Raw genomic sequence first — 27,638 nt, 5'->3', positions numbered from 1 at the left:
ATTTCATGTTTTGTATCCATTTTCTGCGTTGTTATACCCTTTTAGATCTTTAATAACACATTTCTCTGGTATCTCCTAAGTTGTTGAAATTTTGATTTTTCAAGATACAAAGCGTCTAATTGGAAGAAGACACAGTGATGCTACTGTCCAGAGTGACATAAAACCATGGCCATTCAAGGTCACATCCAGTCAAGACGACATATGCCATTTACTTTCTTTAAATTTACTTTCCAACCATTTGTTATATATTGCATAACATTACTTTCTACATGTCACCTTGTTAGGGCAAGAGAACAAACACACAAGCAAAAGAAACAAGCAATCGAAAGAACAAGACACGCGATATACGTGGTTCCAACTTAAGCAATTTGCCTAATCGTACTCCACGGGATGTTGAGGGGTTTTACTATGATGTAAAGATGAACAACGTTACAATGAGAGGCAACCCTAACTTTGCTTTTATAGTCCAAGCAAGTTAGCACACCAAAAAACCCAAAAAAAAAAAAAAAACGTTTCTTGGGTCCCGCTGGTCTAGACCAGCTTTACCTTTGGTTCGGACCAAAATTTCAGCAGATTAGCTTTACCTTTGGTCCGGACCAAAATTTCAGCAGCTTCAAAACTGAATTCTGTTTGCGGTGGTCTGGACCAGTCTCATGGTGGTCTGAACCAGGGTCACAAAAACTGATCGTCTTCACATTCTAACAATTCTCCCACTTGAAGACTGATCAACGGCGCTCCCCAAACTTCAATGGTCGTCAACAAACACCATCTATCATCAATGCCCACAACACCCATCTCCACAACCTTAAGCTTGGAGACCAACTGAAGCTTAGCACAGCTTTAGTTTATCAGCAATCACAACCGTTGTCAACATATCCGCTAGATTCTCCGCACCACGGATCTTGTCAAGTATCAACTATCCATTATCAATCAAAGAACGGATAAAGTGATACCTCAATTGTATGTGCTTTGTTCTAGAATGAAAGGCCGGATTCTTAGAGAGGAAGATGGCACTCTGACTGTCAATGTGCAACACTCCTTTCTCAGCCATCTTCCCCAACTCATCCAGAAATCGTTGCAACAATATCATCTCCTTTTCAGGTTCCGTGACTGCCACATATTCAGCTTCTAGAGTTGAGAGAGCAACAATTTTCTGCAACTTAGAGCCCCAACACACAGTTGTACCACCCAAAGTATACACAAACCCGGTAGTACTCTTCCGATTATCCATGTCACCTGCCAAGTCTACATCAACATAACCTTGCAACTTCAGGCCAGCCCGTGTGAAACACAATGAGACAAATGTAGAACAGTAAAGCTACAGTAGTTCTACATTTCCCGACGGCCAAAATCCTGATCAGAATCCCGATGCCCCGCCGAGTACATTCCGGCCACTGGATGGCCGATCTGAGCCGTCCAAAAATTCTATAAAAAAAAATCGAGTGGGCCCACGCAAGAATAAACGGCATCCGACGTGTGTAGGTGGCTGATCCAAGTACTTTATTTTTGGCCGATCCAAACACAAAAATAGATTATTTGAATCGGCTATCTACACCCGTCGGAGCCGTTTATTCCCGCATACACCCACTCGATTTTTTTTATAGAATTTTTGGACGGCTCGGATCGGACATCTGGTGGCCGGAGTGTGCCCGGCGGGGCGTCGGGATTTCGATCGGGATTTTGGGTCGGTAAGGGTAGACTTTCCATATGTAGAACCCCTCAAATATCTCATAATCCATTTCACTGCTTCCCAATGCTACTTCCCTGAATTACTCATGTACCTACTCACTAATCCCACTGCATGCGCAATGTCAGAACGTGTGCAAACCATAGCGTACATAAGACTCCCTATCGCTGATGTATACGGAACTTTACCCATGTAGTTCCGCTCCTCGTTTGTCTTCGGTGACTGATCCTTGGTTAGTCTAAAATGACTAGCCAAAGGTGTTCCAACAGGTTTTGCATCACCCATGCTAAACCTCTTGAGCACCTTTTTGATATATTCGGCCTGTGATAGCTTTAAAGTCCCCTTTGCTCTATCTCGGATTATTCTCATCCCAAGGATTTGCTTAGCCGCTCTCAAATTCTTCATTGCAAACTGTTTCGACAACGCCTTCTTCACTTTGTTAATCTCCCCAATATTAGACCATGCGATAAGCATGTCATCAACATATAGCAACAAAATCACATAAGACTTGCTAAACCCCTTGGTATAACAGCAATGATCCGCCTCCAGCTGTTTGAACCCATTGTTGCACATGAAGCTGTCAAACTTCTTGTACCATTGCCTCGGAGCTTGCTTCAACCCATACAGGCTCTTGCTCAGTTTGCAAATCATCTTCTCATTCCCTTTAACTGCGAAGCCTTGTGACTGATGCATGTAGATGTTCTCCTCCAAATCCCCATGGAGAAACGCAGTCTTCATATCCAACTACTCCAAATGCAAATCCTTAGCAACAACAATCCCTAATACCAACCGTATTGTCGTCAACTTCACAACTGGAGAAAAAATATCGGTGTAATCAATCCCTTCCTTCTACTGAAAGCCTTTGACTACTAGTCGAGTCTTATAGTGCTTGCTACCATCGTGCTCTTCCTTCAATCTGTAAACCCACTTATTATGAAAAGCTTTCTTACCGGCTGGCAATTCTGTCAACTCCCACGTCTAGTTTGTCAACAAAGAGTTCATCTCGTCTTTCATGGCCAACTCCCACTTGATTGAACTCTCATTCTGCAAAGCCTTGTCATAATACTCTGGTTCGCCAGCATCAGTGAGCAATATGTAGTACAAAGACGATGAAAAATGCCGTGGTAGTTTGCTAACCCTGGAAGACAACCTTCTGACAGCACTAGTTGGCGTACTCATCTCTCTTGCGGAATAACAATCTCTTCATCTTCCTGGCTGCTGTCTGGAACAAAACCCTCAGATAGCTCATTCAAATCGATCACATCCTTTCTTTCAACCTCTAGCACAGAATCAACCTATTCTGTCCTATCATGATCCTTGTACATAACTTGCTCATTGAATATCACATTTCGACTTCTTACAATCTTTCGATTTTGCACATCCCAAAATTGATAGCCGAATTCCTCATCGCCATAGCCAATAAAAAAATACTTATTAGACTTAGCTTCCAATTTATTACGAGCATTAGAATCAACATGAACATATGAAACACAGCCAAAAACTTTAAGAAATGAAAGGTTTACCTCCTTTCCTCTCCAAACCTCCTCGGGCAATCTGAAATTCAAAGGAACCGATGGTCCTCGATTTATCAAGTAAGCCCAGCCCAAAAAGTTTCTGGCAACCCAGCATGCAGCCTCATGTTTTTTGCTCGCTCATTTAAAGTCCTGTTCATGCGTTCGGCCACACCATTCTGCTGTAGTGTCTCCGGAATGGTTTTCTCCATCCTAATCCCGTTAACAGCGCAATATTCCTTGAACTTTTTGTACTCATACTCACCTCCATTATTTGACCTTAGACATTTCAGTGTTAGGCCGGCTTTATTCTCCACCAAAGCTCTCCACTTCATAAAAGTTTCAAAGGCATCAGATTTATTTCTCAAAAAATAAACCCATACCTTCTTGCTTGAGTCATCGACGAATATAGTATCTTAACCTACCAAACAATTTAACAGGAGCGGGACCCCACAAATCTGTGTGGACCAACTCCAACTTCCTTGACCTTGGAGTCTTGCAGTTTTTGAGAAAGTTAACCTTCTTCTGCTTCCCAAAAACACAACTCTCGCACAAGTCAAACTAAACCGATTTCAACCCTGGAAGTTTACCCTTGGAAAGAAGTACCTTCATGCCCTTTTCACTCATGTGACCCAATCTTTGGTGCCAAAGGTCTACATCACAACTTGCAGTAGCAACTGCAACTATATCCCTTGTGCTCTGCGTCATGTACAACGTCCCTATCTTGACCCCACAAGCCACAACCAATGCTCCCTTTGTAATCTTCCACTGATCATTGAAGAATGAGATTGAATGACCCTCTGTATCTAGCTGTCCCATAGAAATCAAATTTCTCATCAAATTCGGAACATGTCTGACTTTCTGTAGTGACCATAAAGACCTAATCGGTAGTCTGATTCAAACATCTCCCATACCCACAATATCCAACGCCTCACCGTCAGCCAAATACACCTTCCCAAAATTACCAGCAACATAGTTCTCGATAATTTTTTGGTGTGCAGTGGTATGAAACGAAGCTCCTGAGTCCAACACCCAAGAGTCTATCGGACTATCAACTGAAAGAAGCAAAGCATCCTGATTTTTAGTAGCAACACATTAGCAGAATCGTTATTTTGCTTTTTTGGCTGCTTACAGTTTCTCCTATAGTGGCCCATCTTGTTACAGTTCCAACACTGAACCTCATGTAGAAGGGTCTTTGACCCACTCCTTCCCTTCCGTGACGTCGACATTCCTCTATTAGAATCTCTATTCTGGCTCCTACCCCTAGTCTCGGTATTCAAAGCGGAACCCAAACTAGATGGATAAGATTCTCCTGCATCTCTCCTACGAACCTCCTCACTTAAGATTAAATCTCGAATGTCATCGTATTTGAGTTTCACCTTGCCAGCGGAGTTGCTAATAACCATTCTCATACCCTCCCAGCTATTGGGTAAGGAAGCCAAAACAATCGAGGCACGTATCTCATCATCAAACTCAATTGAAACAACAGACAATTGATTTGTAATAGTATTAAACTCATTAAGATGGTTGGCAACTGCAGCGCCTTCCGACATCTTAAGATTAAATAACTTCTTCATGAGATGTACCTTATTGTTCGCCGAGGGTTTCTCATACATACTTGATAAGACCGCCATCATATCCGCAACGGTTTTCTCCTTCGCGTCAACGTCAAACGAATAATCTCCAATACTCTCCTGTCTAGGGTTTTCCAGTCTTCATCTTTCATCCCTTCCGGTTTCTTCCCTTCCAACGGTGCGTTCAAGCTTTTTTCATACAGATAATCCTTTATTTGCATCTTCCAATATCCGTAGTCTGAACCATCAAACTTTTCGATTCCGTTTACTTTTCCTTCTTCTCCTGCCATCGATGCTCCCACTCAACCTGGCTCTGATACTAATTGTTAGGGCAAGAGAACAAACACACAGGCAAAAGAAACAAGCAATCGAAAGGACAAGACACGCGATATACGTGGTTCCGACTTAAACAATTTGCCTAATCGTACTCCACGGGATGTTGAGTGGTTTCACTATGATGAAAAGATGAGGGCCAGGCTATTTGCAACTGCGAATTTGTTATATGTAGCCACTTCATAAGAAGGAATATAAAAATTTCCTTTTATGAATTAGCTATATGTAACAAATTCGCAGTTGTTGCGGATCAAAAAAAAAAATTCGCAGTTGTATTTAACAGCACCCAAAGATGAACAACGTTACAATGGGAGGCAACCCTAACTTTGCTTTTATAGTCCAAGCAAGTTAGCACACCAAAAAACCCCAAAAAAAAACGTTTCTTGGGTCCTCTTACCTTTGGTCCGGATCACCTAATAAAACTAGTAGTACTGCTCTACAAAAATCCGATCAATTCGAAAAGCTCCTTAATATTATTTTTTATTCAATTTAGGGAAGGCAATAAATTCTTTCATAGTTGACAAAGATTTTGATTCTCTGTTAATTTGAAAAAAATGAGCGCTCTTCATTTTGGGTTAAATAGACTTCTTCTTTTTTTACCTATTATATCACCATATTAAATTAGGAGCAGCCCCTAATTTTAAATAAAATTTGGAGGTTCAGAGCTCAAACCTTACTTGCCTTGCCTAGTTGCCTCAGATGGCACTTCCTAGTTCTCGTTGCATGGTGGTTGATATTTTGTTTTTTTCAGATGCTAAGCATCTAATCGGAAGAAGATACAGCGACGCCACTGTTTAGAGAGACATGAAGCTATGGCCTATGACCATTCAAGGTCACACTTGGTCTAGACGACAAACCCATGATAAGAGTAACATACAAGTACGAAGAGAAACAATTCTCCGCCGAAGAAATCTCTTCAATGGTCCTTGTAAAAATGAAAGCAATTGATGCAGATTACCTTAGCACCACCATAAAAAAATGCTGTTGTAACTATTCCTGCCTACTTCAACGATTCTCAGAGACAAGCCACCATAGACGCTGGGGTCATCGAGGTCTCAACGTCATGCGGATAATCAATTAGCCAACTGTGGCCGCCATTGCTTATGGTCTCGACAACAAAGCCAGTAGCACCGGTGAGAAAAAGGTGCTCATATTCGATCTCGGGGGTGGAACATTCGACGTGTCTCTATTAACCATCGAAGGGGGTAAAATTGAGGTTATTGCTACGCGTGGGGATACACATTTGGGGGGGTAAGGACTTTGATAGTAGACTGGTGAACCATTTCATTCAGAAATTCAAGAGGAAGTTTAAGAAGGATATTAGTGGGAACCCTAGAGCTGTAAGGAGGTTGAGGACTTCTTGTGAAAGAGCAAAGAGGACTTTGTCCTCGACACCTGAAACTACGATCGAGATCTCTGTGTTATAGGAGGGGATTGATTCTTGCGCAAAGATTATTTGGGCCAGGTTCGAGGAGCTGAACATCGAGCTGTTTAGGAAGTGTATGGAGCCAGTAGAGGAGTGTTCGAGGGATGCAAAAATTGGACAAGAGCAATGTCGACGAACTCGTTCTTGGTGGTGGATCCACTAGGATTCCCAATGTCCAGCAACTGTTGCAGGATTTCTTCAATGGGAAGGAGCTTTGCAAAAGCATTAACCCTGATGAGACTGTGGCTTATGGTGCCACAGTTCAGGCCGCTATTTTGAGTGGTGAGCGGAATGAGAAGGTTCTGGATTTAGTACTGGTGTTGGATGTCACTCCACTTTCCTTTGGTTTGTGAAAGCTTGGTGGAGTTGTGGTGGTTTTCATTTCGAGAAACACCAAAATTCCGGTGAAGAAATTAAGAGCAAAGTAATTGGAGTACGACCCAAGATTACCAAACCTATGCTTTATTTGAAGTCTTTGAGGGAGAAAGAACCCGAACCACAGACAACAACTTGTTGGGCGAATTCACATTGACTGGAATTTCTCCGGCTCCTAGGGGTGTGCAGAAAGTCAAAATATGTTTCGACTTATCGACTTATTTTTGTTTTTATTAAAAAAATTATGAGTTTCGATCAAAAATTTTTATTTTTTCAATTCCTTTCGTCAAGACGAATCAATAAGTCACAAAAATTTGATGCAAAAAAAATTTGAATAATAACAAAAAAAATAAGTCACTCAATTTTTTAATCCAAACCCACCCGTAATATTGTTGTACAAACTGGATTGTTCAGCTAGCCGTAGTGGCGGCTCTAGGAATTTGAAGTAGGGTGTTCATGATTTACCTTAGCTCTACTAGCTGATCTATTAACCAATGATATATGTACAAAATCTCATATAGTTGTATAAATAATGCAGTAAAAAAATATAACCTCTATTCTAAAAAAATTAACGACCAAGCGAAATGAGAACTTAAATATATATACTATTTTTTTAACAAATTTTTTTTTTGAAAGTTGCATAGTAGACAGTGTTTCGAGAATGAAGATGGTAAAATTTTACAGTTGTCCTAGACGAGTTTTTATATTTTGTGCCAACGTTTAATTGACGTATTAATCTATTAAAAGCCTTTTGAAAGAAATTGTAGCGAGTATATTGGGGCCGACCTTCTCGAAAATATGTCGTTCTATCGTGGTCTTAAATTCGAAGAATATTATTCAAGTTAACGGGATTTGCAACGTAGTTGAGTTTTTTTTAAAGCTTTGTCCGTAATTTTATAAGCTAACTAAACAAAAAAAATATAGTTATTGTGCGAAATATGATGACCCGAATTTTTTACATTGCCTCAAATAAATACATCTCCAACAATTACAAGTCTCCAGCAGAAGTATTCATGGTGGGCCTAAAACCTCCAAAATGATACAGATTTCTAAAGAGGAGTGCTAGGGACAAAGAAAATAGGCAAAGAATTTACCCTTAAAGTGTACATAAACGGCTCAGATTCAGTGTGCAGTGCATCTGAGCCGTTCATGTACACTTTAAGGGTCAATTCTTTGCCCATTTTCTTTGTACTTAGCATTTCTCAAATATAAAACCCCCGGGTAGTATATGCAATACAAGGACAATTAACATGACTAGCAATAAGAATATGCTCAATAAACGAGATAACAAATCAAGTAGGATCATTCAAAACGTTTTCATTTGTAGCCTCTTACCTGGCTCATCTCGGTAACATGCCATGCACCACTCAGGTCAACATCTGTATTGGGCACTTGGGCCCCATAAACATTCTAGACTCCCCGTAGGATAGTTTATCGTACATCTTTCATAACTCTTTGACTCGGTGGACTTGTACATGTACCAATCTATTCCATGGCTTTCAGCAAAATATTTTCTTTATGTCATGATACAAGAAGTGACAATAATCGAATCAAGAAACTTGGACATCAAATGAATACAAATATGAGAGAATCAAATAACACACTTTACAAAGAGATTTAGCTTAGAATGTAATGCACATTTTTCGGTATCTCAAATCATGATCATGGCCATTGAATACACAATCTTAGCACTGTGAACTATATACCGAAATTCCATTGTCACCAAACTCCATCTTACCATCAGATCCTTATGGAGCCCAAATGATCTGAACTTTTTAATTTTTCAACTCTTAAGAGTCTACTGTTTTCTTCCACCTCTCACACCAATTAGATGAATATATTTACTAACATCTCTCTTGATTTTATCGGTACAACACAGCAAAATAGAACAAGAAGACTCTTGCCTCTTGGGTAATATTGGCTTCCTAAAGCATGAGATGTCAATAGTGGATATTAGGTGTCAAAATAAAGTCCAGGCAATTTACTTTAGTCACCTTCTCTCCAGCCACACGTCCAAGACATGGTAATGTGGGACCATCTCTTTTCTTTTTTTCCATTTTGTTCCAAACGGCAAAAAGGGCTATAAATACTAAAATTAATGGATGTTACACGAAATTAACACATTTAGACTATTGACAATAAAAATGGAGAGAGACGACAGAGTGTAATATTTACACCAATAGATTCTTTATTTTCTCTTACTTTTTTCAATGTTTTAATTATGATTAGGAGCTTTATTTGAGATAATGTGTTTGGTGTTCAAATTATTTGGATTAATGTATTGCATGTAATTTGGATGTGATTGAGTGTTCAACTAGTTTTTGGTTGGGTATTTAATTTTTTTTGGGTTAGATGTTCAAGACTATTAGAATTGGGTGTTTAATGATACTTGAATTGGGTGGTCAACAAAAACTAACACATAATTTTTACATTTATTCTAAAAAAAAAAATTCTTTGGGTGTTCAGTTGACCATGCAACCATCTACGTAGAGCCGCCTCCGTGGAGGTCAGCTATAATCTATTCTTTCGACTAATATATAAAGGGAGAGGAGCTTTTGGGGTATCGAATTGCTAGTGATACATATAGCTTTAGGTTCCGTTCCACTTTCTTACTTAATCTTATTTATCAAAAAGAAGGTAATTTCAAGTCTAAAAATTATATATTTACGCAAATAATACCAATATGGATCTTATTTGATAGAACTCATTGAAATCTTTTAATCGGTGCAAAAAAAAATCGAAAAATTATTTTTTATTTTCATTATATTTGAATTTAAAATTATCTTTTAAAAAAAATTTTTTTGGAGAAAGTGGAAGGGACCTTAGTTTGTTTGGGAAGCATTTCCTTGGTGATCGATCGAATCTTTTTATGGAGCAATTCGTGATTGTACTATTTCATTTGTTTTGTTTTGTTTTTTTGCGGCTTTTGCCACTTTTAGTCATTTGACTTTTATAACGTTGCCTTTTTTCTTTTCTTTTTTTTTAATCTTTAGAGGGTACTTTAATTAATACAAAAATTATACACCGGGAATGTGTAGCCACCCTCAAGAAGGGAGAAAAACAATCACAAAAGAGGCCTAAACTCATATAAGAACAATCAAAATCTCACATAGATAAGATTCGTCTACAATCTCGAAAAGCCAACAAGACGACATAGAAAACCTGCCACAACAACACTCACAAGTGGTAAAAAAAGTTCCATGAAGGGGAGAAAGACCCACACAAATACCAACAAAAAATAGCAAACAATAACGAATCCAAAACCTACAAGGAACAACAGATCCACACACCTAAATCCAGCCGCCCGGACCATCGATCATGACGGAAAATTCCTAAACCTAACGTCTGTCTTTTCTGATTACTTTTTCTCTTTTCTCAGCCATCTTGCTGGTCGCCCCACTCTCTCTAAATAGAATGCTATTTGTGGCTATAATTATCTAAATTAGCTATGTTTTTCTTGCATTTCTCATAATTGCAAATTAATTGGAATTTATTTTTTTCACACTTCAAAATTTGAACTCATAACAGTAGATACATGTCTTTCTGTTTATATAAAATGGGAACAACGCTAGTATGCATTGAATACAGAGTTCGGAGAAAAATTCAACTATCTCTTTCATCAACTTGCGTTGTATCTATTCAATACATGAGGTCGAAAAAAATACCAATTTAATTTTTTTTTTCTGTTAATCAAACGGACACAACGCTAGTTTAAAAAATTGTGATTTCCAAGCATACTTTGCTGGCAATAATATAGGATGGTTTTGGCAAGAAATTAAGTAACTTATTTTCTTGTCTTTATTCAATTTTTTTTTTTGCATTTGTTTGTTTTGCATCAAACTTTTGTGACTTATATTAATTCATCTTAACGAGAGGAATTGGAAAAATAAAAAATTATGATCGAAACTCATAATTTTTAAAATATAGACAAAAAAAACTTATTTGTCTTTTTAAAAAAATTATGTTTCGATTAATTTTTTTTACTTTTCCAATTTCTCTCAATGAAACGAATTAATAAGTCGCAAAAGTTTGATGCAAAAGTTACAAATTTAAAAAAAAAAAGTCCTTTTTTTTAGGAACATAAACATATCATATACAATATAAGAAAGCAAAGTATAAAAGGATGCTACCCGTCCAAAAATACAAAAATGTAAAAAAAAAAAAAAACCAAAACTGTTAACAAAAAACAAAAAGCCGTCTGGAACCAAAATACTGGAGTTGAACCCATCAATCACACTCATAAGGGAGGGTAGAGTGGCCAAGTGGAGAGGATAGGTATGAGTAGAACCAATGTTCTGAATACCGTACCGGTCAGGGTACCGGTTTTTCTACTGGTACGGTACGTACCGGTACCAGTCAAATACCGGGTACCGTTTCGGATTGATCGCTATTAGTGTTATTTTCCTACTTTAAAAAAAATTTATAATATAATATACACTTTTTTAAAATAAAAAAATAAAAAATCCGATATTTGTCTGGTACCGTCCGGTATTTGCCTGGTATTTTCCCGGTACTATCCGGTATTTGCCCGGTACCGTCCGGTATTGTCCGGTACTTGAAAAATTATATAAATTTAAAAATAGTCCGGTACTGCCCGGTACTGTCCGGTACCAACCGGTATGTCCGATACCGGCCGGTTCCGACCGGTATTTGAGCCGGAACGAAATTAGAGATGTAGGGTACCGGATTTGGTCAAAAATAGTACGTACCGGCCGGTACGGAACGGTATTAATAACACTGAGTAGAACAACTCTTGAGATAGATCCGTATGAGTAGAATAACTTGAACTTGTTTCTGCCAAAGGCTAAAAAATCGGAGCCAATGACTGATGTCGCTGCTGAGCTGGGTTTTTACTTAGTCATTAAGCAAAACCACCCATTGTAGTACTACTTCTCTCGGGCCCCGGGTCCCTCCCACATAAATGTATCCTCTGTACTAAAAACTTTCCCACTCTTTACTCTTTCAGTCTCTCTTGCTCCTTTCTCCGATGACAACAGCTTCTTCTTCTCAAGTAAGGCGTATTTCAAAATATCTTTTTAAAAAATATTATATTTGTCATATTTTAAGTGTTTTGCTTCGTAATTCTAATTTATTAAAAAATATTATTATCATATCTTTCATATCAATTTTTACCTCTATTTTTTTTTTCTTACCCTTTATAGAGACATCATCATTACACTTTTACTCACTAACTTTTCAAAATAGAATATACTTTTAGGGACAAAATAAAAAATGTATCAATTTTTACCCACTAATTTTACAAATTGGACACTTTTTAAGGGATATTCCAAAATGAAATATTGGACTTTAAAAAGGGGACGGAGAGAGTTAGTACTTATTTCACATTTTTAAACTAAAAAATAATATAAATGAAAAATAACTTTTCAATTTTTTTTTGCACCGTATTAAAGATCTTAATGAGATTTATCAATTATGATCCATATTGATAAAAAAAATTATTTACGTAAATACATAATTTTTGAACTTGAAATTATATTCTTAAAAAATAAGTATTGATTTTTCTTTCAGGTACGAAGCCTTAATTCCCATACTTCCATATCTCCCTCTAATGCTCTTTACAAGTTTACTTGCGACTTTCTAATCGTGTAACCTTTTCTCTCTCTCTCTTAACCACAATTGCTTCTTCTTCTTTTTTTTTTATCGGCAACCACCGTTGCTTCTTGTCGCCAATTCGCCATCCACCGCCGATCGCTGCCGTTATCACTGAGGGCCCGTTTGATAAACCTACAGGGGGTCGGGATTAGATTACCAATCTCAAGGGATTATTTAATACTATGTTTGGTAATCCAAAATAGGTTGAGATTATTAGTCCTTAGAACTAGCAAGGTGGATAGTAGGGGGATTCCCAATACCCTCTCACACTTGGTATTCATAGTCCAGTCCGTACCCAAGCCATACGAAATTACCATCCTATCCTTGCTTAAACCAACTAATGACCAAAATACCTGCATTTCACCGCTGCTAATCTGAGCTCCCCCTCGCCAGAGCCATTCCCGTCACCGGAGTTGGAGTGAATTTCTTTGAAATTGCACCACTGGACTTGGCAAAACTGTGTCTTGTCTGAAATCACACCACTGCACTTGTTGGGTTTTGGACTGAAATCATCTCCATCTCTAGATTGTGAACTGGGTTTTGGATTTTGCCAATAAAAAAAAGGGTTTGTGAACTGGGTTTTGTTTTTCCAATTAGGACTGAAGAGGAGATGGGGATTTATGGGTTGAGAGAGAGAGAGAGAGTCGGCTATGGAGGTTGGAGGAGATGGGGATTTAAGGGTTGAGAGAGAGAGAGAGAGAGAGAGAGTCTGCTATGGACCGAAGAGGAGATGTAAATCTGGTGGTAAGATTTAGGCGTGTGATTGGACGGGATGGAGGACTAGGATTAAACGCGGGGGGGGGGGGGGGGGGGGGGGAGGGAGGGAGGCATGGCACAAGGGCAAAAATGGAAATTCATACTATCAATCCAATCTTATCCCATGCGAAACAAATACAATATTAATAATTTCACCATTTAATCTCATTTCAAACAAACATACTCATTACCAATCTATCTCATTATCAATTCCTTCTCATTACCAATCTCAATCCTAATCTCATTTACTTACAAATCTCATCAATCTATCACTGTTATTAAATAGAGCTTGAAATCTCAGTTTAGGGGTTTTTATGGCTGGGTTCATTTCAAACTTAGGGGTTATATTAGTATGTGGTTTATGTTTCTGTACTGCAATGCATTAGAGCACAAACTTATTTGTTCCCAAATAATTGAGAGTGACTATCAGAACTCTCTCTCTCTCTCTGTGCCGCCCCAATAGAAAGGAAGAAGTGTTTTTGTTTGGGTGGCCTTTAAAGTAAAGGATACAATTTTTTTTTTTTTTTAATTAGTGCCTCATGTGGAAGACGATATCAAACTATAGCAACATTTGAACCATCTGTTAAATACAGTAGTTGGAGAATTTCTTGTCGTCCTATTTTGAATAGTTAACAGTCCAGTTTAGTGTTGTATTATCATGGAAGTGGGCGGACTGAACTCTCTATATTAGAACGGAACCGTTAGAGAAACGGATACATAATTCTTCTGTCAATTGACGCATCTTGCTATTCGATTCTTGCGGGATTGGTAATTCAATTTTTTATTTGGTATGGTAAAACAAACAGGTGTTGTAACCTGTAGGCATCGATGGCTATCTAGAAACTATCATGTCCTAAATGGTGAATTAATCATAATTCCCCAGAAATAAAAAAGCTTTTCTTTCTTGCTAAACAACGATGATGCGATCTTAGTTGCACTGCATTCATGCTTTCCAAGTCCACAAAAGAAGGAAAAAGAGAGGAGAAATTTTTCAGTGCCGGGTGGGCACGGGCCACATGGTGCCGAGCACGCATTTCGGCCGTCCAAACGTATTTTAGACGGTTCAGATCTGTTTGGACTTGAGGGGGTGCTTTGATAATTTTATATTAAAAATTACCCAAACAAATTTGAATCATCCAAAATACGTTGAACAGCCGAGGTGGTGCTCGGCACCACATGGCCATGCCCACCAGGCACTGAAAAACTTCTCAAAAGAGAGAACCCAGATGTAATATATACTACTGCTGTACAAACTGAATTGTTCGGCTAGGTAGTGGTCAGCGATAATCTATTCTTCTAATATATAAAGAAATATATACTACTGCTGTACAAACTGAATTGTTCGGCTAGGTAGTGGTCAGCGATAATCTATTCTTCTAATATATAAAGAGAGGAGTTTTTGGTGTCACCTTTTTTTTAAACCATGTCACAAAAATGATTTCCATTTTGTTCATAATCAAAATTCAAATTTTATATTCAATTTTACAATAACCTGATTAACCTTAAGGTGAAATAGTAATATCATTAAAACTCAACCTCGACCCCATCCTGAAAATACTACCCACCCACCCACTCCTCAAAATATTAGAAGCATGAGCACATAATAGGCGGATATATCTTATATTCATAATAGGCAGATATGTCTTCTATTCACCAGCAATTGGGTTTATATTGACATCTAGATACCACTCTTTAAATTGACACTCTCTATTTCCGTTTGACCCAAAAAAAAAAAAAAATTTGACACTCTCTAAAAATCAACAATTGTCATCAGGAGAGAATATAAAGTAAAAGAATCAAATTGCAACCAGAGAGAGGGAGAGAAGAGAGAGAAAGGAGAAAGATTGAGGGAGACCAATTGACCAAAGAGAGAGAAAAAGTAAAGATAAATATTGTGAGAAAAGTAAAGGAGAGAGGTGAGAGCATCCGCAATGTAATAATTAAAAATGAATAATTAAAATTTGTCACGTCAGTTTTTGATTATTCATTTAGAGGGTTGCTAAAGTTAACAATGTGAAGTCCCATATTGTTACTTTTAATTACTTAAATGTCCAAATTTGATTATTGGTTAGGAGGTTGTTAACTTTGATTATTACAACATGAGCACTTTTTTAAACACATATTGCTAACTTTAATAATTTTTTGATTTTGATTATTACATTGCTAATGCTATGAGAGAAAGGGTGTGTGGTGCCAGAAGTGAATAGGAGAGAGAAAAGTAGAGGGACCCAAACTTAAATTAGCACACACAATTTGTAATTGATTGAGTCCCATTTTTATACTTTTGTATCATATAACTTCACAATTTTTGTCCTAAGTAGCTTTTTTTAATCTTTTTTTAAATTTTTTGATATTTATTTGTTTTAACTCCGGTGACTTATGCCTTGTTATTTTTAAAATTCAAAAAGAATTTTTCAAAAAATTCTGTCTAGATTTCTTATAAACTTTTCCTACTTCTAACATTTTTCTATCTATCTTTCTCTACTTATTACCCTTATTATTTTTCAAAAAAAAATTCAAAAATCAATCCAAACATAACATAATTGATTCGTTTTAATGCGAAGATTCGAAAAAGTAAAAAATTATGATTAAAATTCATAAATTTTCAAATATAGATAAAAAGACCATTTTTGTCTTTTAAAAAACATTATGTTTGGATCAATTTTTTTCTACTTTTTCGATTTCTTTCAAAGAGAAAAATTAATAAATCACAAAACGGAAAATTAATAAATATAAAAAAATTGAATAATAAAAAAAAGTCCTTTTTGCTTACTCCTGAAGCAAAACCACCCATTGTAGTAGTACATCTCTCAGCCCACGAGCCCCTCCCACATAAATGTATCCTCTGTAGTCTGTTTAGGTAAAACTTTCCACTCTATACTCACTCTCTCTCTCTGTGTCTCTCCGATCACCACCGCTTCTTCTTCTCCAAGGTAAGTCCCATACTTCCATATCTCCCTCTAATGCTCTTTACAAGTTTACTTGCAACATTCTAATCGTGTTACCTCTCTCTCTCTCTCTCTCTCTCTCTTAACCACCGTTGCTTTTTTATTTTGGGGTTATGTTAAAATGTGGTTTATGTTTCTGTACTGCAATGCATTAGAGGAACACAAACTTTCTGTTCCCAAATAATTGAGAGTGAATATCAAAACACACACACACTCTCTCTCTCTCTCTCTCTCTCTCTCTCTCTCTCTCTCTCTCTCGCCCCTGTAGAGAGGAACCCAAACTTTGGAGAAGTGTTTTTGTTTGGATGGCCTTTAAAGTAAAGGATACAGTTTTTTTTTTACTTAGTGCACCATGTGGAAGACGATATCAAATTATAGCAACATTTGAACCATCTGTTAAATACAGTAGTTGGAGAATTTCTTGTCGTCCTATTTTGAATAGTTAACAGTCCAGTTTAGTGGTATTTATCATGGAAGTGGGTGGACTCAACTCTTTCAGTCCTTAATTTACCAGTACAACCCTGTTTTCCATATGATGTACCCTGCTTTTTTGTGGAATTAAGGTTCTATTTTGATTGGATTCTTTTCATTTTGAGTTTTACCCTAAAATAAAAATACCTTCACATTGGTCAATAAAATGTCGAATTAGATTCCGGTCGAGGTGGCTCGGCGGCCACATGGTAGTGAATTAATGGGTCAGGGGTGTGCATAATCCACTGAGTTACTAAAACCCATCTGGGTATTTGCAATCTTAGAAAATTACAATTTATCGTCGAACATTGTGTGAAAACTGCGAATGAGAGGCTTTAGAAGCAACTTACAAGTTTTTCATGGAGTAACTGTTCATGTATCATGGAGGGCCGATTTGTGTGTCACCGACCATTGCTTTGTTCATTTTATAGCGAATTTGAGTATAACTATAAGAAAGCACATGAATTCGCCCTTTGTTTTAAAGAAAATTACTGGATAATAAAAACTTGCATATAGGGATTGTGTGTGTGTAGGCTTTCTTTCAATTATTTTGTCTGCTTTGTATTATCCTCAACGAAGCATATAATAGGGATTAGTTGTATTTTCAGAACTTTATCGATGCTATTATTTTAACTGCTTGCAGTTTTTATCGAATAGAAATCATGAAGGCTCATACATGAAAATAAGTATATTGGCCCAACCAAAAGATGAATGATTGATGCATTCTTAAAAGGGCAAAGTATGGATTACTCGCCGGTCATCCCTATGATTTGGCCATTTGGCATATGACCTCCCTGAGTTTTGCTAATGACCAATTCGTCTCCCTATGGTTTTGGAATAAAGTGCAACTCTAATTCCGTTATTGAAAAATGCTGATCGACACTCGTACTCTTGTGTCCCATTCTACAGATAAAGCTCAAGTGTAACTATTTTCACTCCCTAGCATTCTATTGTCTGTAATTCTGTGTGGTTATTGACGAAAAAATGGCTGGAAAAGGAGAAGGGCCGGCAATCGGGATCGATCTTGGAACGACTTACTCTTGCGTGGGGGTTTGGCAGCACGATCGTGTTGAGATTATAGCAAATGATCAAGGAAACCGAACGACGCCATCTTATGTTGCGTTCACCGATAAGCAGCGTTTGATTGGCGATGCTGCGAAGAACCAAGTCGCCGCCAACCCTATCAACACTGTTTTCGGTATGTTCTAAGCTCTAAAAATTCAAGCTACTTTTATCCAATTACATGCATATTCTTTTGTTATTCTCTCTTGCACGCTTTATGCCTTCTATCTTACGGTGCTACTATTTTTTTAATTTTTTCACGTGCTTTCTACATCTTAACCATACATGTAGAAGTATTGAGGCCCCCTCCAAATAAATGATGATATTCTTTAACTCCCACTATACGAATAAATTATTTGGCCAAAATCTTTGTACGTCTTTTTTAAATTTTGGTTAAATTCACATTAAAATTTTAAATTAATCATTGAAGAGAGTTAAAATGTAAAAAATTAAAATCAAAAGCAAAAAAAAATTCACTAAACGCGAAAAAGTTTGAAAGAAATATTTTTTCATCGTCTTCTCTTATAGTATGATTTTTTTTTTCAACTTTGGTGCTATTTTTGACAAGTGTTCTATTTGAACCCATCAATATCTCCACAGCCCCAATTTCTCTGTACAACGATTAAAGATTTTGTTGGTAAATACAAGAATATCCTCCTATTCAACCTAAGCGCAGATCTAATTTTGACCTATTATAATTAGGAGCCTCTATTCTGAAGTAAATTTTAGAGGTTCAAAAATCACACCTTGTTTGCCTTGCCTAGCTCTGTAGCCGGTAGGGAATGTGATTCCCTTTCTGAAACAGTATCTAAACTAGCGGCATAATTTCATGTTTTGTATCCATTTTCTACGTTGTTATACCCTGTTAGATCTTTAACACATATCTCTAGTATCTCATTAGTTGTTGAAATTTTGTATTTTCCAGATGCTAAGCGTCTAATCGGAAGAAGATATAGTGACGCCACTGTTGAGAGCGATATAAAACTATGGCCATTCAAGGTCACACCCGATCAAGACGACAAACCCATTATAGGAGTAACATACAAGTATGAAGAGAAACAATTCTCCGCCGAAGAAATCTCCTCAATGGTCCTCGGAAAAATGAAAGAAATCGCCGAGGATTACCTCGGCACCACAGTCAATAATGCCGTCATCACCGTTCCCGCCTACTTCAATGATTCTCAGCGACAAGCCACCAAAGACGCCGGAGTCATCGCCGGTCTCAACGTCATGAGGATAATCAACGAGCCCACTGCAGCTGCCATCGCTTATGGTCTCGACAACAAAGCTAGTAGCAACGGTAAGAAAAATGTGCTTATCTTTGACCTTGGGGGCGGAACATTTGATGTCTCTCTATTAATCATCGAAGAAGGTAAATTCGAGGTTAAAGCTACTGGCGGAGATACCCATTTGGGGGGTGAGGACTTCGATAACAGAATGGTGAACCATTTCGTTCAGGAATTCAGGAGAAAGCTGAAGAAGGATATTAGTGGGAACCCAAGAGCTTTAAGGAGGTTGAGGACTTCTTGTGAAAGAGCTAAGAGGACTCTTTCCTCGACACCTGAAACTACGATCGAGATCGATGCATTATATGAGGGGATTGATTTTTCCTCGACGATTACTCGGGCCAGGTTCGAGGAGCTCAACATTGATTTGTTCAGGAAGTGTATGGAGCCAGTGGAAGGTTGTTTGAGGGATGCAAAAATGGACAAGAGCAATGTCGACAACGTTGTTCTTGTTGGTGGGTCCACTAGGATTCCCAAGGTCCGGCAATTGTTGCAGGATTTCTTCCATGGGAAGGAGCTATTCAAAAACATTAACGCTGATGAGGCTGTAGCTTATGGTGCTGCGATTCAAGCCGCTATTTTGAGTGGTGAGCGGAATGAGAAAGTTCAGGATTTAGTTTTGTTGTTGGATGTCACTCCGCTTTCCCTTGGTTATGAAACTCAAGGTGAGGTTATGACGGTATCGATTCCGAGAAACACCAGCATTCCGACGAAGGAAGAGAGGGTTGTCACTACTTGCACTGATAACCAAACCTCTGCTTTGATTAAAGTCTATGAGGGGGAAAGAACTCAAACCAGAGACAACAACTTATTGGGCGAATTCGAGTTCACTGGAATTCCTCCTGCTCCTAGGGGTGTCAGTAAGCTCAAGGTTTGTTTTGATATCGATGTGGACGGTATTCTTAATGTGTCTGCAGAGGACGAAACTACCGGACGTAAGAAGAAGATCACGATCACGAACAATAAGGGCAGGTTGTCAAAAGAGGAGATTGAGAAAATGGTGCATGAGGCTGAGAAGTACAAGTCGGAAGATAAGGAGTACAAGAAGAAAGTGGTGGCAAAGAACGCGCTGGAGGATTACGCTTATACAATGAGGAACATTATTAGGGATGAGGAGAATGGAGCGAAGATTCCTCCAGCTGACAAGAAGAAGATTGAAGCTGCGTTTGAGCAAGCAATTCAGTGGTTGGATGGGAACGAGCTTGCGGAGACGGAGGAGTTTGAGTATAAGTTGCAGGAATTGGAGGGAATTTGCAACCCTATAATTGCTATGAATAAGTTGATTACGATGTTCGAATCTTCACTTTGAGGATTTCAGTTGTCCTCTGCAAATTAAATGTAGTACCTTTTGGGTATTTCCTTTCTTTATTTAGGTATTTTTTGTTTTGGGTTTTTGGTTTTGCTTCAGAAACACTATTCTCGCATCTTTACTAGCTATGTCATTTCCTACAAATAGATGGTGAAAGGGTTGTTTTTGCCAGTAAAAATGTTCGGATTACTCTTTATTTTTCAAACGAGCCTGTGATGGTTCTCTGGTGGGATTGCTATGAGCAAAGTAGCAATAAGTAATCGAAGTACTTGTCCCACGTTGGTTAAAGATAACCTTTAAACATAGTATGTGAGCATGGGCGGACTCTCTACATCTTGTCAATTGGTTTGGAGTTGGATGTTTTAACATAATATCAGAGCTAGGATTTCAGAGAATTTGTTTCCACTTGTTTTTGTCATAAGTGCACAATTGTTTGTTATGATCCAAGTATTATGGATTCTTTGTTTACTTCTCTACGTGCGAGTCATGGGTCGCACATGACTCGCACGTGCGGTAGAGTGTTGGAGTTTGTGCCACATTGGTTAAATATAACCTCCAAACCTAGTATATGAGCCTATGTAGCACTCTTAAATAGAGTAGTTTAGTTGTTTCTTTCTTGGCTAACCATAAGAATTTTAGTCAAGATATTATATGAAGTAGTACTCTGTAGAAACTCGACTGTTCGAATATATAATCCTTCAACAAATTGTTGCATCATTGGATTCTTACGGGTTGCATCCAAATTTTTAGTCAAGATCCATCACTCATGCTTGTAAGCCATCTCAAATCAGAAGAAAAAAAAGAGTGAACCCAGAAGTAAGATTACTGTACAAGATGAATTATTTGTGGTAGGTGACGGTTGATTGACGAGTACGGTACTCAAACACAATAGTAGAAGCATGAGCACAAAATATGCTTAGATATCATATATTCATGAGCAAATAACTCATACCAGCAGTGTTGTACACCAGACATCCATTCTTTTTACGCTGCCAATTATGTCAAAAAAGTACAGTATAAATTAACATTCCCAAATCCACAACTGTTGTCATGGGAGAAAATAAATTAACGGAATCAAACTCTGCAAATTGATATACAAACCCACCAGTATCTATTACGTAATTCCCTCATGCATCACAAAATATGAAGGCCATGGCAACATTCATGCACTGTATGTTTCCAGAAACCTGGAGCACCAGAAGATAATTTGGTATCAAGCTGTTTCCAGAAACTGGCAAATAGTAGTATAAGATTAGCAACAAAGTAACGCAATCCTTACCATTGACCTTCGCACTAAAACTTCTAAGCTCGGGTACAATCCCAGACTACTCTATCCAATTGCCAAAATACAAAACCATAACAATAAGTTATTATCCAGAAACTGAAAAGGACTACCTAAATTAGCGAGGATAAAACTTTTTTCCGAGTTTTGTTTTTTGGGATATAGTAAGTAAAAAGAATTTGACAACAATATATATCCGTACAATTCTCCCACCAAATGCCTCGATCAAGACAACAAAAAATCGTTGGGAGGGCGAAGGCAAACGGGAATCTCGTGTTCCTCAGGTCCCACCCGGTGTTTTGGCACTGTTCCACTTTTGTCAAAGTACGCTTCTAGCTTGGCATCATCTGGAATTCGAGTAGCAAGAGGAATTTCCCTTTTGGATTCCCCCGGAGGACATTGTTCAGGAGATGGATCAGTGAGTTTGAATGTTCTATCATTCCTGTGGACGAAAGGCATGCAAGCTGTACTCGCAGAAGATATTTTCACATTACCATGAGTGAGATTGTTCCACCAGTGAACTTTCACGCTTTCGGGGTCCGCAAAGGGCAAGGTGATGACGATCAAATATCCTTCGTCATCCTCATAGATAGTTTTAGCAGCCATAACAGGCTCGTACACAATATTCCTCATTACTCCACTAATGTCAATTGGAATGCAGATTTATGGTCAAACGGTAATCATCGTCATTAGCATGTGGAAACATCTCCTTCGATCCTACTCTTGTTATAAACTGGTAATATGTCTATTCCATTACCATTCACATGGTTCGATGGCTGAGTTGACAAGTTTAATCCGGACCTGTTTAGTAATTTCTTGGGCTGGGGGTGTGGATTCCTCTTCAATGTAGGAAGTAGTCTCTCTTTCTCAAGCTCAAAATCAGTGTTGGAAAGGTTCCTCCAAGAACTATAGTCCCTTGCTTCCGGTGGGAGAGAGAAATTCAAATCCCTGCCCGTAAGTTCCACCCACTTGCTCTGCTCTTCCTCATCAAGACCCATGAGATTGGGTGATGGAACAAGCTCAATCCCATGAACACTGCTATTTTATCAAATTACATGCATATTTTTAACCAAAAGGTGATGTGAAAACTTTTGATTATCCAATTTTGGTTAGTACATTGTGAATGCTCCAATAGTACAATGCCTATTCTATCACAAGAAAACGTATTACCCAATGATTCTACTACATTTATGTAATTGATTACGCAATTCATGACTTCGATAATTATACTTTACAACCAAATGAAACGGGTCAATTGCTTTTTGGTCGGCTCCAGTTGGATAACTTGAATCTTCTATCTGTAGAAGAAAAATAACCGGACATAAATACGAAGACTTATGCTGTAGAAAAGGTGATAAGCACAAAATATTGATACATAGAAATGTCAATATCTTATGTTGTTAGTTCTTAGTTGAGCTTAATTGGTTCTTATTATTAGGTTCTACTATAATTTTTTTACGTAATATTATTGACTTTGCAAGACAGGACCATAATCAGATATGTTTTGGCGCCCATCTGATTTAAGAAGTGCAAAGTAAGATAGAGCTAAGTAGCTAGTTGGGGAGATCGATCCTAGAGGTGTTGGGTTTTTGGAAAGAAGTGTAATAAAGGCAGTCAGACAATGTAGGGAGATCAATATCGGGTGGATCAATATCGGGTGGAGCCCAAGTTATTTGGGTCGGCAATTTGATTGGGTAGAACTCGGAGATTAAGACTAACTAGAATTTGATTTTGATTAGGAAACATTTATGTATGGAGTATATGAAATATGGCTGGTCATTACTTCAAAAGGAAAGAAGAGGTCCCTAGATTCAAAGGGTGAATTTCCACTCTAGAGAGACTCATATTGGGTAACACAACACAACACAACACATATAAACCCAAACCCAATCGATTGGGTTTGTTCGGCGCTCTCCTTTGCTCAACGCGCCGCTCATCCCCGGATAACTCCACCGGTTTGCTCTCTCTCTCTCTCGTTAGGAAAAAAAACTAGGATGGTTAATGACAAATGATTTTACATATCCATAAGAATAATTTCGTGCTACTCCCTACAAAACTCAGTCAAATTAATAAAAGGTGCTCTGTTTTTTTGTTTTACTTTTTTTTTTTGGGTATTTAAGTAAAAGGAGTTGTAGAAACCAGATTCTGTGTTCCAATCAAGGACGGAGGGAAAGGGGGGCACGTGCCCCCGCTCGAAACTAAAATAATTTTGTTATATTTTCGTATATTTTGCATAATTATGAAATTAAGTGTGCTATTATACATAAACAAGTGCATATATCTTGAAAATATACATATAAAACTAGTTTTATGTTTCAATTTCGTCATACGGTGCATTTATACTTGTTGATTTTCGAACTATTTGTATACTTAGATTGATTCTTTCTTAATTGTACTTATTTTTAACCGTCTAAGAGTAATATTTTAAAATAATATCATTAATAAAACTATATCGATCATTCTAAAACTTGTCGATGTACATGTAAAACATACTCTCAAATTTTTTCTGAGATTTTGTGCTTATTTTTACATAATTTAAGTGAAAGTATGTGTTATATATTTTTGTAGTTTGCATTGTATACCTTAATTATGTAACGATCTTATTGTGGTTAACTTGAAAAGTAAATTTTCGCCACTATGATTAACAAGGTGCCCCCACTAAACAACATTTTTGAATCCGTCCCTGGTTCTAATGGAAACATAGGCTCCTTGTATTTTTTTCTCGTTAGCTGCAGGTGTTTTGTTTGGTGTGGAGTATGCTCTGTGTTTCCTACGTTGCTTAGGTTTCTGGTCTGTTTTTTTCTTGCACCAACTCTGTCCCTTTTCTTTTTTTTTTAGTGGAAATCCACTATCTCTGACCTTGTAATTATAAGAGAATAAATTCTTTACACCGGCGGTGTAAACATTTGTTTCCTCCAAATCAATTGCATTGCGACACGTGTCAAAATAGTGGTCCCAATTAATAAAACATGGCAACGTGGCGCAATACAACTGATTTGGAGGAAACAAATGTTTACACAAACAAATGTTTACACCGGCGGTGTAAAGAATTTATTCTCTAATTATAATACAGTAATAAATTTGCAGAACCAAAATTCTTTTTGCCAATGCAATTACCGGTAGGCAAAAGTATGTAAAAAAAGTTGGCTAGAATTCTTTTGCCAACACTTTTGGTAGTCGCTAAACCCTCATGCATTTGCCAACGCCATTCATTTAGCGTTGGTAAAAACATTTCTCGACATCAGCGCCGCCGTCGACGAATTTTTGTTTTCAGCAACAACATTGTGTATGTTGGTGAAACTGGTTTTCGTGCGAGCAGGTACAACGTGGTGGTACCCGTTAATGATTCCAACCATCTTGCCCAAGTTTAATTCCTCAATCTCTCTGCCCTCACCCGACGGATGGGATCACCGACGGGGTACCACGTGTGTGGTACCCGCCCAGAACCTACAAACTTCAATGATTAATGACATCGACTTGAGGGAGTTAAAACTTAAAACACACATTAATCTCAGAAACCATCTCTCACTATCAAAAGTATTTTCAAAAACAGCTACAAATTAAACACGTTTCTAACATTCTTGAAATAATGGCTTCCTTTAAAAAGTCGTCCTATTCCACCCTGTTTGTACCACAATTAAGATTTCTATTTTTACTCGTCGATTAGGTGACACGTGGCAAGGGTAAATATGAACAAATGTGAGGATAGAATGGACTTGACTTAATGATTCGGAATAGAGGTGAATCGATGGTGAAATTATAAACAGTCTGGTCCATCGATTGACCTACACGTGGCGTATCCTGATGGCACTTTGGACCGTCGATCGAGTGACAGGTGTCACATGAGCGTGGATCCCATGATTCCACGATTGAAGAGGATGGAAACCGCAATCAACGAGATAATTTTCTCAACGTGGGCATGATCGGCAGTTGAAGGAAGTTCATAATCAGAATTCAAGAAGTTTTCAACTGCCACTCTGGGGGGAAAGTTTTGAATTCAAATGTAATGTGAGGAGGCCTATTTAAGTACAAGTTAGTAGCAGTTTCAAGGACACACAAACAACGCCAATCAGGCCTTTATCTTTTCTTTTCTAGGAGTAGAATTAACTTGTAATTGTTCACTCAATCATCTCGATTGGATGTTCTTCTACTTTGAGGGTTAATAAAGTCCATTTTGTTAATCTTCTCCCATACTTCATCCACTTCATTGTTTGTTTCCAAAGAAGTCCTGAAATACGGCAAGGAACCAAACTCCACTTTTCACACCCACATTCCAGCAAGCTTTACGATACGGTTTCCCGTCGATTCTCCGTCGATTGGAAAGAAAACAAGAATTTTGGTAACAATTTTGGCGCTAGAAGGAGGGCACTTACTAATTTGGAAGTGAGTAATGGCACCAAAGACTAGGAATCAATTGCCAACAGATGGCAACCATGACAATAATTCTGCCAACATTAATGGTGGAAGTGAGGCAAATGGAGTTAATACTGGAAATCCAGACCAGAGAAGTCCAGAAGTAGGCCAACCAATTGGCCTAGAAAGTGAGTCACGTGATTTGGTTCAAAAATTTGCGAGGATTTTAAATGATCCAGAAAGTGAAGTAGCCAAAACTCTGATGGCTATGTTTAAGGCAGCAGTGGTTCAAAATCAACCAATGGTGGAAGTCCCAGTTAACGTAAATGTTAACCCTGGACAGACCAGTGGATATGCTAACCGTAGTGCTGAAATACCTACTACACAGGTATTGGAAAATCCAACTTTTGAAACTGTTTTTTCCGGCATGAATAGAGTTCCAAATAATGTTAGCAATGGTCAAAACCAGAGTTTTTATCAAAATTTACCAACTACTGTCCCTATGGGAATAGAGACTGGGAACATTGGAAATAATGCCCATGGAGGGCAAAGTGCGCATGCTTTTAGGAATGATAATAGGAATATTCCAGGTATGGCTAATGGTGATCCAAATCTTTATGGGTATGATCCACCAAACGTAAGAAGACAAGATTATCCATATGGATATGATATTAGGCCTGAAACTCTTGTTCCTCCAAATCAAATTGGAAGAATTCAAGAGCCTTATTTAAGGGCTCAGCTCACGAATATTATGCAAGACATGTATGGCCTTGGATTACGAAGAATCGAAAAACCTATGTTTAGAAAACCATATCCAAATTGGGTTGATAATGTGCCTTTTCCTAGGCATTATAGAATCCCAGATTTAGTTCTTTTTAATGGAGAAGAAAATCAATCAACAATTGAGCATGTTGGAAGATTTTGCCTGCAAATAGGCGAAGCGGATTTAGATGAGGCTCTGAAATTAAAATTGTTTCCTCATTCTCTTACTAGAACTGCTTTTTCTTGGTTTATTAACTTGCCTCCAAATTCTGTTCATTCATGGAGGGAAATGGAAGAACAGTTCCATACTCAATTCTTTAGGCATGCACCAGAAATTTCAGTAGCAGACTTGGCTAAAATCAAACAAAAGCCTTCAGAGTCTGTCGAACAATATATGAACAGATTCAAAAAGATTAGGAATCAGTGTCAGTTTTATATCCCTGAATCTGAAATAGTAAAGATAGCCCAGGAAGGGTTAGATTATGATTTTTAGAAACATTTTACTGGAACTGAATTTAGAGATTTATTTGATTTTACTTCCAAAGCCATTGGATATGAGGCTATTCTGATGGAAGGAGAGTACAGGAAAAGCAAATCACTTGGAACTTATTATCAAGATATAGAGGGTGATGTGGAAATTGATGTCGCCCAAGTAATTGGCAAAACGCCAATTGTTTGTGATACTTTGACAAAGGCTGAGAAGCCTGTAAATATGCCCTCATCTCATCCTAACAGGAGAAATCAAGCTAATTTTAGACAATACTCATTTGATTTGTCCAAAGCTGATCAATTATTTGATGAACTAATTAATCAAAAGTTCTTAACTTTGTCACCAGGGCATATGATCCCTCCTGAAAAGGATAGAAAAGGAAAGGATTATTGTAAGTGGC

The 27,638-nt window shown here is 37.9% G+C and overlaps 1 protein-coding gene and 2 pseudogenes across 1 annotated transcript; 2 read left to right on the top strand and 1 right to left on the bottom strand.

Annotated features, from left to right (window-relative positions):
• Positions 1-5,931: 5,931 nt before the first annotated feature.
• LOC131314762 (heat shock cognate 70 kDa protein-like) lies at positions 5,932-6,919 on the top strand (annotated as a pseudogene).
• Positions 6,920-16,102: 9,183 nt separating this feature from the next.
• Positions 16,103-20,529, top strand: LOC131314757 (heat shock cognate 70 kDa protein 2-like). The gene is made up of 3 exons (XM_058343602.1): positions 16,103-16,208; positions 17,604-17,892; positions 18,682-20,529. Exons 2-3 carry the CDS (start codon positions 17,679-17,681, stop codon positions 20,349-20,351), a joined length of 1,884 nt encoding a protein of 627 aa, XP_058199585.1. The 5' UTR covers positions 16,103-16,208; positions 17,604-17,678; the 3' UTR covers positions 20,352-20,529.
• Positions 20,530-21,632: 1,103 nt separating this feature from the next.
• LOC131313854 (uncharacterized) lies at positions 21,633-24,989 on the bottom strand (annotated as a pseudogene).
• Between the last annotated feature and the right edge of the window lie 2,649 nt (positions 24,990-27,638).

This window comes from Rhododendron vialii, chromosome 13a (assembly GCF_030253575.1).
Source record: "Rhododendron vialii isolate Sample 1 chromosome 13a, ASM3025357v1".
Classification (NCBI taxonomy): domain Eukaryota; kingdom Viridiplantae; phylum Streptophyta; class Magnoliopsida; order Ericales; family Ericaceae; genus Rhododendron; species Rhododendron vialii.
This window is presented reverse-complemented; position numbering and strand designations above follow the sequence as displayed.